The 10,932-nt window shown below is 69.3% G+C and overlaps 1 protein-coding gene across 3 annotated transcripts; it reads left to right on the top strand.

Moving 5' to 3' along the window:
- Positions 1-681: 681 nt before the first annotated feature.
- TMEM102 (transmembrane protein 102) lies at positions 682-7,872 on the top strand. Of its 3 annotated transcripts, none has more exons than XM_065570195.1 (3): positions 682-766; positions 4,236-4,423; positions 5,361-7,872. In XM_065570195.1, the coding sequence occupies exons 2-3, from the start codon at positions 4,240-4,242 to the stop codon at positions 6,740-6,742; spliced, it is 1,566 nt and encodes a 521-aa protein (XP_065426267.1). In that variant the 5' UTR covers positions 682-766; positions 4,236-4,239; the 3' UTR covers positions 6,743-7,872. The 3 variants fall into 3 exon arrangements, with proteins under 3 accessions (XP_065426267.1, XP_065426266.1, XP_065426265.1); XM_065570194.1 differs by lacking the exon at positions 682-766 and adding an exon at positions 773-1,039 and having other exon boundaries at positions 5,361-7,871; XM_065570193.1 differs by lacking the exon at positions 682-766 and adding an exon at positions 773-1,054 and having other exon boundaries at positions 5,361-7,871.
- Positions 7,873-10,932: the final 3,060 nt, after the last annotated feature.

Raw genomic sequence — 10,932 nt, 5'->3', positions numbered from 1 at the left:
AGCCTCCCCCCGCTCTAACCCACCAGTCCCCACTCCCCTCACAGAGCCGGGGAGAGAACCCAGGCATCCTGGCTGCCGATCTCATGACACTGGGTTGAATTGGGTGCTCACAAATCACGCCACACTGGGAGGGTACTAGTATCGATGGTGGGGGGAGAGGGGAAGGGCGTGACATCCGCTGGCAGTGTCTTGGGGGGGAGAGACCAAAGAACTACAGCCCCCAGCATGCTTTGTGAGGTGGTGTTTTTTTATCCTGCAGAAACTACAGCTCCCAGGTTGCCTATAGCTCAGAATCGCCTCCAGTTTTGGTGTTTCATTTTAATGCCTATGTGGCCCTGGAAAATGTTCTCTTCCCCAATGGGCCCTACAGTGATACAGACGGAGGCCGATGGACTGCTGGGGTTGGGAGGGAGAGGGGGACCTACACTTCCAAGAGTGCACTGGGCAAGGGAGATGGGCAGGACTACAATGCCCAGGAGGCACTGTGGGCATTGGCAGGACTACAATGCCCAGGGTGCATTGGGGGCATAGTGGAAGGACTACAGTTCCCATAGTGAACTGGAAGGTCTTGGCAGGACTACAGTCCCCAGGGTGCACGGGGGGGCGGGGGGGAATTGACAGGACTACGGTTCCCAGCGTACACTGGGGGAGGGGGGGGTATTGACAGGACCACAATTCCCAGGGTGCACTGGGGGCCTTGGCAGGACTACAATCCCCAGGGGGCAGTGGGGCTCTCCCTGCTAGGGGAGGGGCTGGCCGCTCCCAGGTGAGTTCCCTCTGCCAGGTGTATGATTTCCCCGCCCCGCCCGGGCTGCAGGGAGAGGGCCTCTGTTCCCCACACCTGGCTGGGGGCGGGGCCTGGCGCACCTGGGAGCCGGCCCGGCCAAGGAAAGAAGCAGAAGACGGAAGTGTCGCTCCCACCTGGGGGGCAAAGCTGGGTGCCCGGGCCCCTCCCCCAGGGGCTGGACCCGTGTGTGACCCCCCCAGACACTCTCCTCCCTCGCCCTTAGGTGGGACCCAGGCGTCCGGCAGAGGCCAGGTACACAGCAGGGAGGTAAAAAGTGCTGCTGCTAAAACCCAGCTCTGCCGGTGCCCCTCACTCCCGACCCGCAGCCCCCCAGCTCTGCCGGCGCCCCTCACTCCCGACCCGCAGCCCCCCCCAGCTCTGCCGGTGCCCCTCACTCCCGACCCGCAGCTCCCCAGTCCTGGGGCCCCCCCCAGCTCTGCCGGTGCCCATCACTCCTGACCCGCAGCCTCCCCATCTCTGGGGCCCCCCCAGCCCTGTAGGTGCCCCTCACTCCTGACCCGCAGACCCCCCAGCCCTCCCGGTGCCCCACACTCCCGACCTGTAGCCCCCCCCAGCTCTGCCGGTGCCCCTCACTCCCGACCCGCAGCCCCTACCAGCCCAGCCCTGCGCCCCCCCCAGCTCTGCTGGTGCCCCTCACTCCCGACCCGCAGCCCCTACCAGCCCAGCCCTGCCCCCCCCAGCTCTGCCGGTGCCCCTCACTCCCGACCCGCAGCCCCTGCTAGCCCGGCCCTGCCCCCCCCCCAGCTCTGCCGGTGCCCCTCACTCCCGACCCGCAGCCCCCCGGGCCCTGGGGCCCCCCCAGCTCTGCCGGTGCCCCTCACTCCCGACCCGCAGCCCCCAGGGCCCGGGGGCCCCCCCAGCTCTGCCGGTGCCCCTCACTCCCGACCCGCAGCCCCCCGGGCCCTGGGGCCCCCCCAGCTCTGCCGGTGCCCCTCACTCCCGACCCGCAGCCCCCCGGGCCCTGGGGCCCCCCCAGCTCTGCCGGTGCCCCTCACTCCTGACCCGCAGCCCCCCGGGCCCTGGGCCCCCCCCAGCTCTGCCGGTGCCCCTCACTCCCGACCCGCAGCCCCCCGGGCCCTGGGGCCCCCTCACCTCTGCCGGTGCCCCTCACTCCCGACCCGCAGCCCCCCGGGCCCTGGGGCTCCCCCAGCTCTGCCGGTGCCCCTCACTCCCGACCTGCAGTCCGCCCAGCCCGGGGCCCCCCCAGCTCTGCCGGTGCCCCTCACTCCCGACCCGCAGCCCCCCGGGCCCTGGGCCCCCCCCCAGCTCTGCCGGTGCCCCTCACTCCCGACCCACAGCCCCCTGGGCCCTGGGGCCCCCCCAGCTCTGCCGGTGCCCCTCACTCCCGACCCGCAGCCCCTACCAGCCCAGCCCTGCCTCCGCCCCCAGCTCTGCCAGTGCCCCTCACTCCCGACCCGCAGCCCCCCGGGCCCTGGGCCCCCCCCAGCTCTGCCGGTGCCCCTCACTCCCGACCCACAGCCCCCCGGGCCCTGGGGCCCCCCCAGCTCTGCTGGTGCCCCTCACTCCTGACCCGCAGCCCCCCAGCCCTGGGCCCCCCCAGCTCTGCCGGTGCCCCTCACTCCCGACCCACAGCCCCCCCGGCCCTGGGGCCCCCCCAGCTCTGCCGATGCCCCTCACTCCCGACCCGCAGGCCCCCCGGCCCTGGGGCCCCCCCAGCTCTGCCGGTGCCCCTCACTCCCGACCCGCAGCTCCCCAGTCCTGGGGCCCCCCCAGCTCTGCCGGTGCCCATCACTCCTGACCCGCAGCCCTCCCCATCTCTGGGGCCCCCCCAGCCCTGTAGGTGCCCCTCACTCCTGACCCGCAGACCCCCCAGCCCTCCCGGTGCCCCACACTCCCGACCTGTAGCCCCCCCCAGCTCTGCCGGTGCCCCTCACTCCCGACCCGCAGCCCCTACCAGCCCAGCCCTGCGCCCCCCCCAGCTCTGCTGGTGCCCCTCACTCCCGACCCGCAGCCCCTACCAGCCCAGCCCTGCCCCCCCCAGCTCTGCCGGTGCCCCTCACTCCCGACCCGCAGCCCCTGCTAGCCCGGCCCTGCCCCCCCCCAGCTCTGCCGGTGCCCCTCACTCCCGACCCGCAGCCCCCCGGGCCCTGGGCCCCCCCAGCTCTGCCGGTGCCCCTCACTCCCGACCCGCAGCCCCCCGGGCCCTGGGGCCCCCCCAGCTCTGCCGGTGCCCCTCACTCCCGACCCGCAGCCCCCCGGGCCCTGGGCCCCCCCCAGCTCTGCCGGTGCCCCTCACTCCCGACCCGCAGCCCCCTGGGCCCTGGGGCCCCCTCACCTCTGCCGGTGCCCCTCACTCCCGACCCGCAGCCCCCCGGGCCCTGGGGCTCCCCCACCTCTGCCGGTGCCCCTCACTCCCGACCTGCAGTCCGCCCAGCCCGGGGGCCCCCCCAGCTCTGCCGGTGCCCCTCACTCCTGACCCGCAGCCGCCTGGGGCCCCCCCAGCTCTGCCAGTGCCCCTCACTCCCGACCCGCAGGCCCCCCGGCCCTGGGGCCCCCCCAGCTCTGCCGGTGCCCCTCACTCCCCGACCCGCAGCTCCCCAGTCCTGGGCCCCCCCCAGCTCTGCCGGTGCCCATCACTCCTGACCCGCAGCCTCCCCATCTCTGGGGCCCCCCCAGCCCTGTAGGTGCCCCTCACTCCTGACCCGCAGACCCCCCAGCCCTGCCGGTGCCCCACACTCCCGACCTGTAGCCCCCCACAGCTCTGCCGGTGCCCCTCACTCCCGACCTGCCGCCCTCTCATTCCTGGGGCTCCCCCAGCCCTGACGGTGCCCCTCACTCCTGACCCACAGCTCCCCCATCTCTGCCGGTGCTGCTCACTCCCGACCCACAGCCCCCCCGGCCCTGGGGCCCCCCAGCTGTGCCGGTGCCCCTCACTCCCGACCCGCAGCGCCCTCATTCGCAATGCATGGGGAGGGTGGGCCTGGAGAAGGCTGGGAGGAGGGGAAGTCTAGGGGGTGGGCCCTGATTATGGGGCCGTGGGCTACAGGGAGGGGCTGACAGGGACAGTAGGGGGTTGTGGGGAGGGGAGTTCGGGGTGGGGGGAATGACCCTGCTAATGACCATGAGAGGCAGGTTGTGAAGGGGAGACAGTCGGCTTATGGGGATGGGCGGTGGCTTATGGGGGTAGAAGAGAGGGCAGATTACAGCTTGGGTGAGGTCAGGATATAGGGTTGGGTGGGGGGCAGGATACAGGGGAAGGGGCAGGTTATGGGGGAGCGGCTTTGGGGGGCCCAGGTGGTGATGGAGGGTGCGGGGCTAGGTTGCAGGGGCAGGTTAGGGGGTGGGGAGGGGCAGTTTGGGAAGGGGTCCAGTCTAGGGCTGCAATGGGACAGAAAGGTGGGACCCCTCCCTGCCTAGCGCCCCCCCTTTTACCCTTTTTCCCTTGTGCCCCCCCCTTCCCATGCAGGATCATGACCTCCCCAGAGGGGGGCGCTGCCCCCCGCCCAGCCCAGCCCCTCACGGACCTGGATTTCCACTCGGGGGCCCGGATCGCCGAACTCAACCAGCTGGTGCAGGAGCTGAGCAAGCGGATGGCGCGGGACCCAGGCGTCCAGGAGCTGGTGGTTCTCAAGGACTTTGTCTTCTCCCTGCTGGGTGAGTGAAGACGTGCTGGGAGCCCGGACTCCTGGGTTCTCTCCCCAGCTCTGGGAGGGGAGTGGGGGCTGGTGGGTTAGAGCAGGGGGGTCTGGGAGCCAGGACTCCTGGGTTCTCTCCCCGGCTCTGGGAGGGGAGTGGGGGCTGGTGGGTCAGAGCAGGGGGGCTGGAAGCCAGGACTCCTGGGTTCTCTCCTGGGCTCTGTGAGCGGAGTGGGGGCTGGGTGCGTGAGAACTGGGGGGCTGGGAGCCAGGACTCCTGGGTTCTCTCCCGAATTCTGAGGCTATGGCGGTTGGAAGCGGATTAGTCAACCCGGACACCTCTAGGGTTACCATACGTCCGGATTTTCCCGGACATGTCCGGCTTTTTGGGCTCCAAATCCCCGTCCGGGGGGAAATCCCAAAAAGCCGGACATGTCTGGGAAAATCGGGACATGCGGGCTGGCCGTGCGGGTGCTCGGGGGCCGGGCCGGCGGTGCGGTGCCGGGCCGGGGGCTCGGGGGCCGGGCCGGCGGTGCCGGGGGCCGGGACAGCGGTGCCGAGGGCCGGGCTGGGGACCGGCGGTGCGGTGCCGGGGGTGCTCGGCCAGGGGCCCGGGGGGGGGGGGCGGCAGTGCTGGGCAGGCCGGGGGTGCTCGGCCGGGCCTGGGGCCGGCACCCCAGGGCCCGAGCCGACCCAGGCTGGAGAGGCCGGGGGGGCCAGACTGGGCCGCGCCTCCTCCCCCCACACCTCTCTTACCTGCTTCAGGCTTCCCGCGAATCAAATGTTCGCGGGAAGCAGGGGAGGGGGCGGAGACTTTGGGGAAGGGGCGGAGTTGGGGCGGGGGCGTGGGCGGGGCCGGGGCCCCGTGGAGTGTCCTCCTTTCGGAGGCACAAAATATGGTAACCCTAGACACCTCGGTTCCTTTTTTCCTAGCACCTCGTCCTCTCTCCTGCCAGGTCTTGTGCAGCAGGTGGACGGGAGGCTCCCGTTGGCCAACGAATACCTCCTTCTTTCTGGCGGGGCCCGCCAGGGCACGGTGGACGTGGACCCAGGCGTCCTGGGCTGCTTGGCCCCGGGGGCCGACTACGACGCTGACTACACCCTCCTGGTGCCCATCCTCCAAGCCCGCGGCTGCCCCGTCACCCTGGACCTGCGCCGGTGCCCGCCGGGCCACGCCTGGCTGGCGCTAGCCCCCTTCGGGGCCGAGGCCTGCCACCGCTGGGCCGACTGCTGCCGTCACCACGGCAACGAGGCCTACCTCGCCCCGGGCCTGGTCTCGGCCTGGTTCTCCCAGGCCTTGGGCACTGTGGCGGACCGGGCCCGGGCCGCCCCGCGCCGAGGGGGGCCGGCGGTGGAGCGGGTGGCCGGCCAGGGCGGCCTCGTGACCCTGCTCCTGAGCCATGGCGAGGTGCGGGTGCTCTACGACGTGTTGCCCGTGGTGGCCTTCCAGGGGTGGCCGGCGGCAGCACGCGAGTGGCTGGGCCGCAGCCATTTCTGGGACGGCAAGCTGAGGGAGGAGGACGTGGCCGGGGGCTTCTACCTCCTGCCTGGCTCTGGCTTGGCTGGGCATGAGGCCTCGGGCCCGGTGGAGGACTCGGGCCCAGCTTCATATGAGGCCTCAGTCCCTGTGGCGGCTTCAGGCCCGGCTTGGCGTGAGGCTTCGGGCCCGGTGGAGGCCTCGGGCCTGGCTTGGCGTGAGGCTTCGGGCCCGGTGGAGGCCTCGGGCCCGGCTTGGCGTGAGGCTTCGGGCCCGGTGGAGGCCTCGGGCCCGGCTTGGCGTGAGGCTTCGGGCCCGGTGGAGGCCTCGGGCCCGGCTTGGCGTGAGGCTTCAGGCCCGGTGGAGGCCTCGGGCCCGGCTTGGTGCGAGGCTTCAGGTCTGGTAGACACCTCGGGCCTGGCTTGGCGTCTGTCCTTCTCCCGGAGCGAGCTCCATCTCAAGAAGGCGGTGCCGCCCCCGTTGCTCCAGGCTTACCGGGCCGCCCGGGCCGCCCTCGGCGGGGCCTGGGGCAGGCGGGTGGGGCCGTATCACCTCTGGACCCTGGTGCTCTGGGCCTGCGAGCGCCTGCCCGCCCGCTACCTGGGCCGGGAGGAGAACGCCGCCCATTGCCTGCTGGGCCTGCTGGACGACATGGCCGCCGGCCTGGGGGCCGGGGCCTGCCCACACTACTTCCTGCCGGGCTGTGACAGGTTGGCGGGGGGCTTGGAGCTGGGCCTGGCCCACGCGGTGGCCGCCGTCAGAGGGGACCCGGCTGGGCACCTGCGGCAAGCGGTGGAGAGGGTCAAGATGGCCACCAAGTTGGGCAGGGGGCCAGACGCGGGGTCGGCTGTTGAGGAGTAGGTGGTGGTGTGTGTGTGTGGGGGGGTCAATCTGTCTCCTGCTGCTCTGGGAGGGGAGTGGGGGCTGGTGGGTTAGAGCAGGGGGTCTGGGAGCCAGGACTCCTGGGTTCTCTATATCCCCACTCTGTTGGGGGGGTTGGAGGTTGCCTGCCTCCTCCTGTAATGAAAATCTACGTTTCCCAGACAGCTTAGGACTACTAAGACTTTATCTTGGACTACTGATTTTTTTGCCATTTAAATGTGCCAAAGACAATCAGGAATTGGGGGGAGGGAGGAGCGGATCCAAGAGAACCCCAGGATGAATGTATTGTTGGGGGGGCTCTGGATCTATTTGGTTACAGGGGAGACAGAGCATTTTTGGGGTGACTATCAGTCCGGCGGGGGCCTTGTACCATGGGAGGACTTTCAGATGGTGGAACCTCTATATTTTGGGGGGGCTGGTAGGGGAAATCGGAGCGGGGACCCCAGAATTATAGGGGAGTGGGATGCCAGTCAGTTCTTTTCAGTGGCCTGGGAGCCCCAAAATATTAGCTGTGGTCTTTCCGCTGAGAGCTTGATCCCGTTTTGGGGGGAGCATTGACTGCTGGAAACTTGGGGTGTTGGATACCCGTGGGCAGGGAACCTCCAAATGAGGGGCTATTGAATCTTTCCACTGGGCCCCCAAAATCAGTACTGGGGAGTGAACAGCTGGACTGCACCCCTCAAAAAGTTTGAGGTTCTCTGGGGTTTAGCGGTGTAGGCATCGGATATGTTTGGGGGGGGACAGCGGGGGGCTGTGGGTGGGGAATCAGGGGCTACCAGAGGCTGCGGCCCCAGCCAAATGCCCCCTGTTAAACGTGGGGGCGCAGAGCAATTTGGTAGAAGGGGAAAGTGAGTGATTTTTGCGGGTAGTTTTTCGTCCCTCTGTCATTTGGGGGAAGCGGGGTGTGTGTGTGTGTGTTGTCCCTGATGGAAGGAATGGGCCGATCGGTGGGGGGTGCGAGGCGGGGTGGCAGCTGCATCTGTACAGCGGGATTCCCCGGGCCTGTGCGGGAAAGAGATGTTTCATTTTTTCCGACTTGAGCTGTAGATAATAAAAAGTAAATTCGAAGGTGCTCGGTGGGCCACTGTGTTACAGGGCTGGGCTAGCAGGGGCTGCGGGTCGGGAGTGAGGGTCACCGGCAGAGCTGGGGGGGCAGGGCCGGGCTAGCAGGGGCTGCGGGTCGGGAGTGAGGGGCACCGGCAGAGCTGGGGGGGGCAGGGCCGGGCTAGCAGGGGCTACGGGTCGGGGTGAGGGGCACCGGCAGAGCTGGGGGGGCAGGGACGGACTGGCAGGGGCTGCGGGTCGGGAGTGAGGGGCACCGGCAGAGCGGGGGGGGGCAGGGCCGGACTGGCAGGGGCTGCGGGTCGGGAGTGAGGGGCACCGGCAGAGCGGGGGGGGGCAGGGCCGGGCTGGCAGGGACTGCGGGTCGGGAGTGAGGGGCACCGGCAGAGCTGGGGGGGGGGGGCAGGGCCTGGCAATCAGGGCGAAGCCAATGGCTGACGGGGGGGGGGGGGGGGGGAATTACGATCCTGATCCGCTTATAGCTTCAGTCATTGACTCTCTCTGGCTTGGCAAATGAAGCGGCTGAATTTGCATATGCAGATCGGGATACAAATGGCTCCGGTTTCAAGACCGAGCCAGAAAAGTCAGTTTCAAGGCCCCCCCCCCCCCCCCCCGTCCTTCCCTCCCCTAACCAACGAGCCTGGCAGAGAGCTGCTATGCTGCGGGGTGGGGGGCTCAGCAGGAGGCGCCCCCCCAGCCCGCAGTGGTGAGTCTCGATGACTCATAATCCTCAATCTCACGTCTCACCCATAATCTCTAAAACCCGTCTGGATTTTCTCCCAAAAGTCGGGCTCTGAACCCCTGCATCCGGGCAGAATCCCAGCAGGCGCTGGGCCGTCCCTCCTCCTGAAATCCCCGGCCCGGCCTGCCGGCCCAGGCCCAATTCCGCCATGGTTCCTGTCCTGAACGCTTGACAAATATCGCTGTTAAACTCCGCCCCAGAGGTGGGCGCATCTCTGCGCTGGGTGAGGGGTCCCTTTGCAACCGGCTACCCCGCCCCAGACGTGGCTCCATCTCAGCGCCGGGCGAGGGGTCCCCGGTAACCAGCCGCTCGCCCCAGAGGTGGGCGCATCTCAGCGCCAGGCGAGGGGTCCCTGTGTAACCAGCCCCCTGCCCAGAGGTGGCCGCATCTCAGCGCCAGGCGAGAGGTCCCCGTGTCACTAGCAGCCCCGCCCCAGAGGTGGCTGCATCTCTGTGCCGGGTCTGATCTCCTGGCTAAGTACAAGCCTGGGGATGGGGCTTCAGCGGGGGAGCCAGGGGGGTTGACTGCATGGGGCAGGGTGGGTGTGGACCTCTGGGGCAGCTGGCTACCCAGGGACCCCTCGCCCGGCGCTGAGATGCGGCCACCTCTGGGGCGGGGCGGCTGGTTACAGGGGGACCCCTCGTCCGCACAAGGCCTGGCTGGCCCGGTGTGCCCCCGTCATGGCCAGCAGGGGCCAGCGCGGGCACTGGGACCCGACACATGACGCCCCGGCCAGCTGGCAGCAGGACAACGTGAGCGCAGTGTGAGACTGATGAAAATTTGATGCAAGGGACGTGCCCATAAATTGCTTCCGTCCCGGACACCTGGGTTCTCTCCCCGGCTCTGGGAGGGGAGCAGGGGCGGGTGGGTCAGAGCAGGGAGGGCTGAGAGCCAGGACTCCTGGGTTCTCTCCCCAGCTCTGGGAGATGAGTGGGGGCTGGTGGGTTAGAGCAGGGGGGGCTGGGAGCCAGGACTCCTGGGTTCTCTCCCCGGCTCTGGGAGGGGAGTGGGGGCTGGTGGGTCAGAGCAGGGGGGGCTGGGAGCCAGGACTCCTGGGTTCTCTCCCCGGCTCTGGGAGGGAAGTGGGGGCTGGTGGGTCAGAGCAGGGAGGGCTGAGAGCCAGGACTCCTGGGTTCTCTCCCCGGCTCTGGGAGGGGAGTGGGGGCTGGTGGGTCAGAGCAGGGAGGGCTGAGAGCCAGGACTCCTGGGTTCTCTCCCCAGCTCTGGGAGGGGAGTGGGGTCAAAGGATTAGAGAAGGGGGGGCTGGGAGCCAGGACTCCTGGCTTTTTTGTCTGCTCCGTGACTCAGTTTCCCCCAGGGGCCTAGCTGCACATTCTCGTTCTCCCTTTTGTCAGGATGTGACACCCCGAATGACACCACACACACACACCAAGCTGGGGTTGACAACTCCGCACCCCCCTTTGCGCTGCGCTGCCAGTGGCCGCCAGGTGGCTAAAAATACCGCCGCAAAATGCAACCTTGAGCGCCCGTCCTAGCAAAGCAGCGGAGCGGTGCGTCCTCCTCGCTTTTCCCCTCCGCCCCCCCCCCCGCTGTTCCCCTCCCCCCACCTCCTCCTCTCTCCCCCCAGGTCCTTCTGCTCCCCCCCATGTGCGCCCCCCCCCCACGGTTTCAGCCCTTCTCTCCCTGTCTTTCTGTGATTACCACCCCAGGCCCTACTGATCCCGCCCCCGTTACTCCCCTCCCGGCCCCCGGAGCCCTGCTCAACGAGGGACTAGATCCTGCCTCAGTGGAGGGGGCTGGGAGCCAGGACTCCTGGGTTCTCTCCCCGGCTCTGGGAGGGGAGTGGGGGCTGGTGGGTCAGAGCAGGGGGGGCTGGGAGCCAGGACTCCTGGGTACTCTCCCCGGCTCGGGGAGGGGAGTGGGGGCTGGTGGGTTAGAGCAGGGGGGCTGGGAGCCAGGACTCCTGAGTTCTCTCCCCGGCTCGGGGAGGGGAGTGGGGGCTGGTGGGTCAGAGCAGGGGGGCTGGGAGCCAGGACTCCTGGGTTCTCTCCCTGGCTCGGGGAGGGGAGTGGGGGCTGGTGGGTCAGAGCAGGGGGGCTGGGAGCCAGGACTCCTGGGTTCTCTCCCCGGCTCGGGGAGGGGAGTGGGGGCTGGTGGGTCAGAGCAGGGGGGCTGGGAGCCAGGACTCCTGGGTTCTCTCCCCAGCTCTGGGAGGGGAGAGGGGGCTGGTGGGTCAGAGCAGGGGGGGCTGGGAGCCAGGACTCCTGGGTACTCTCCCCGGCTCGGGAAGGGGAGTGGGGGCTGGTGGGTTAGAGCAGGGGGGCTGGGAGCCAGGACTCCTGAGTTCTCTCCCCGGCTCGGGGAGGGGAGTGGGGGCTGGTGGGTCAGAGCAGGGGGGCTGGGA

Source organism: Chrysemys picta, chromosome 16 (assembly GCF_011386835.1).
Source record: "Chrysemys picta bellii isolate R12L10 chromosome 16, ASM1138683v2, whole genome shotgun sequence".
Lineage (NCBI taxonomy): Eukaryota > Metazoa > Chordata > Testudines > Emydidae > Chrysemys > Chrysemys picta.
The sequence above is the reverse complement of the archived record's forward strand: the minus strand, read 5'-3'. Positions and strand labels throughout refer to the sequence as shown.

Coding starts and splice junctions, on each gene's coding strand:
- TMEM102 (XM_065570195.1), top strand. CDS start 4,240: ATGACCTCCCCAGAGGGGGGCGCTGCCCCCCGCCCAGCCCAGCCCCTC. Junction 4,424..5,360: donor CTTTGTCTTCTCCCTGCTGG/GTGAGTGAAGAC, acceptor CTCTCCTGCCAG/GTCTTGTGCAGCAGGTGGAC.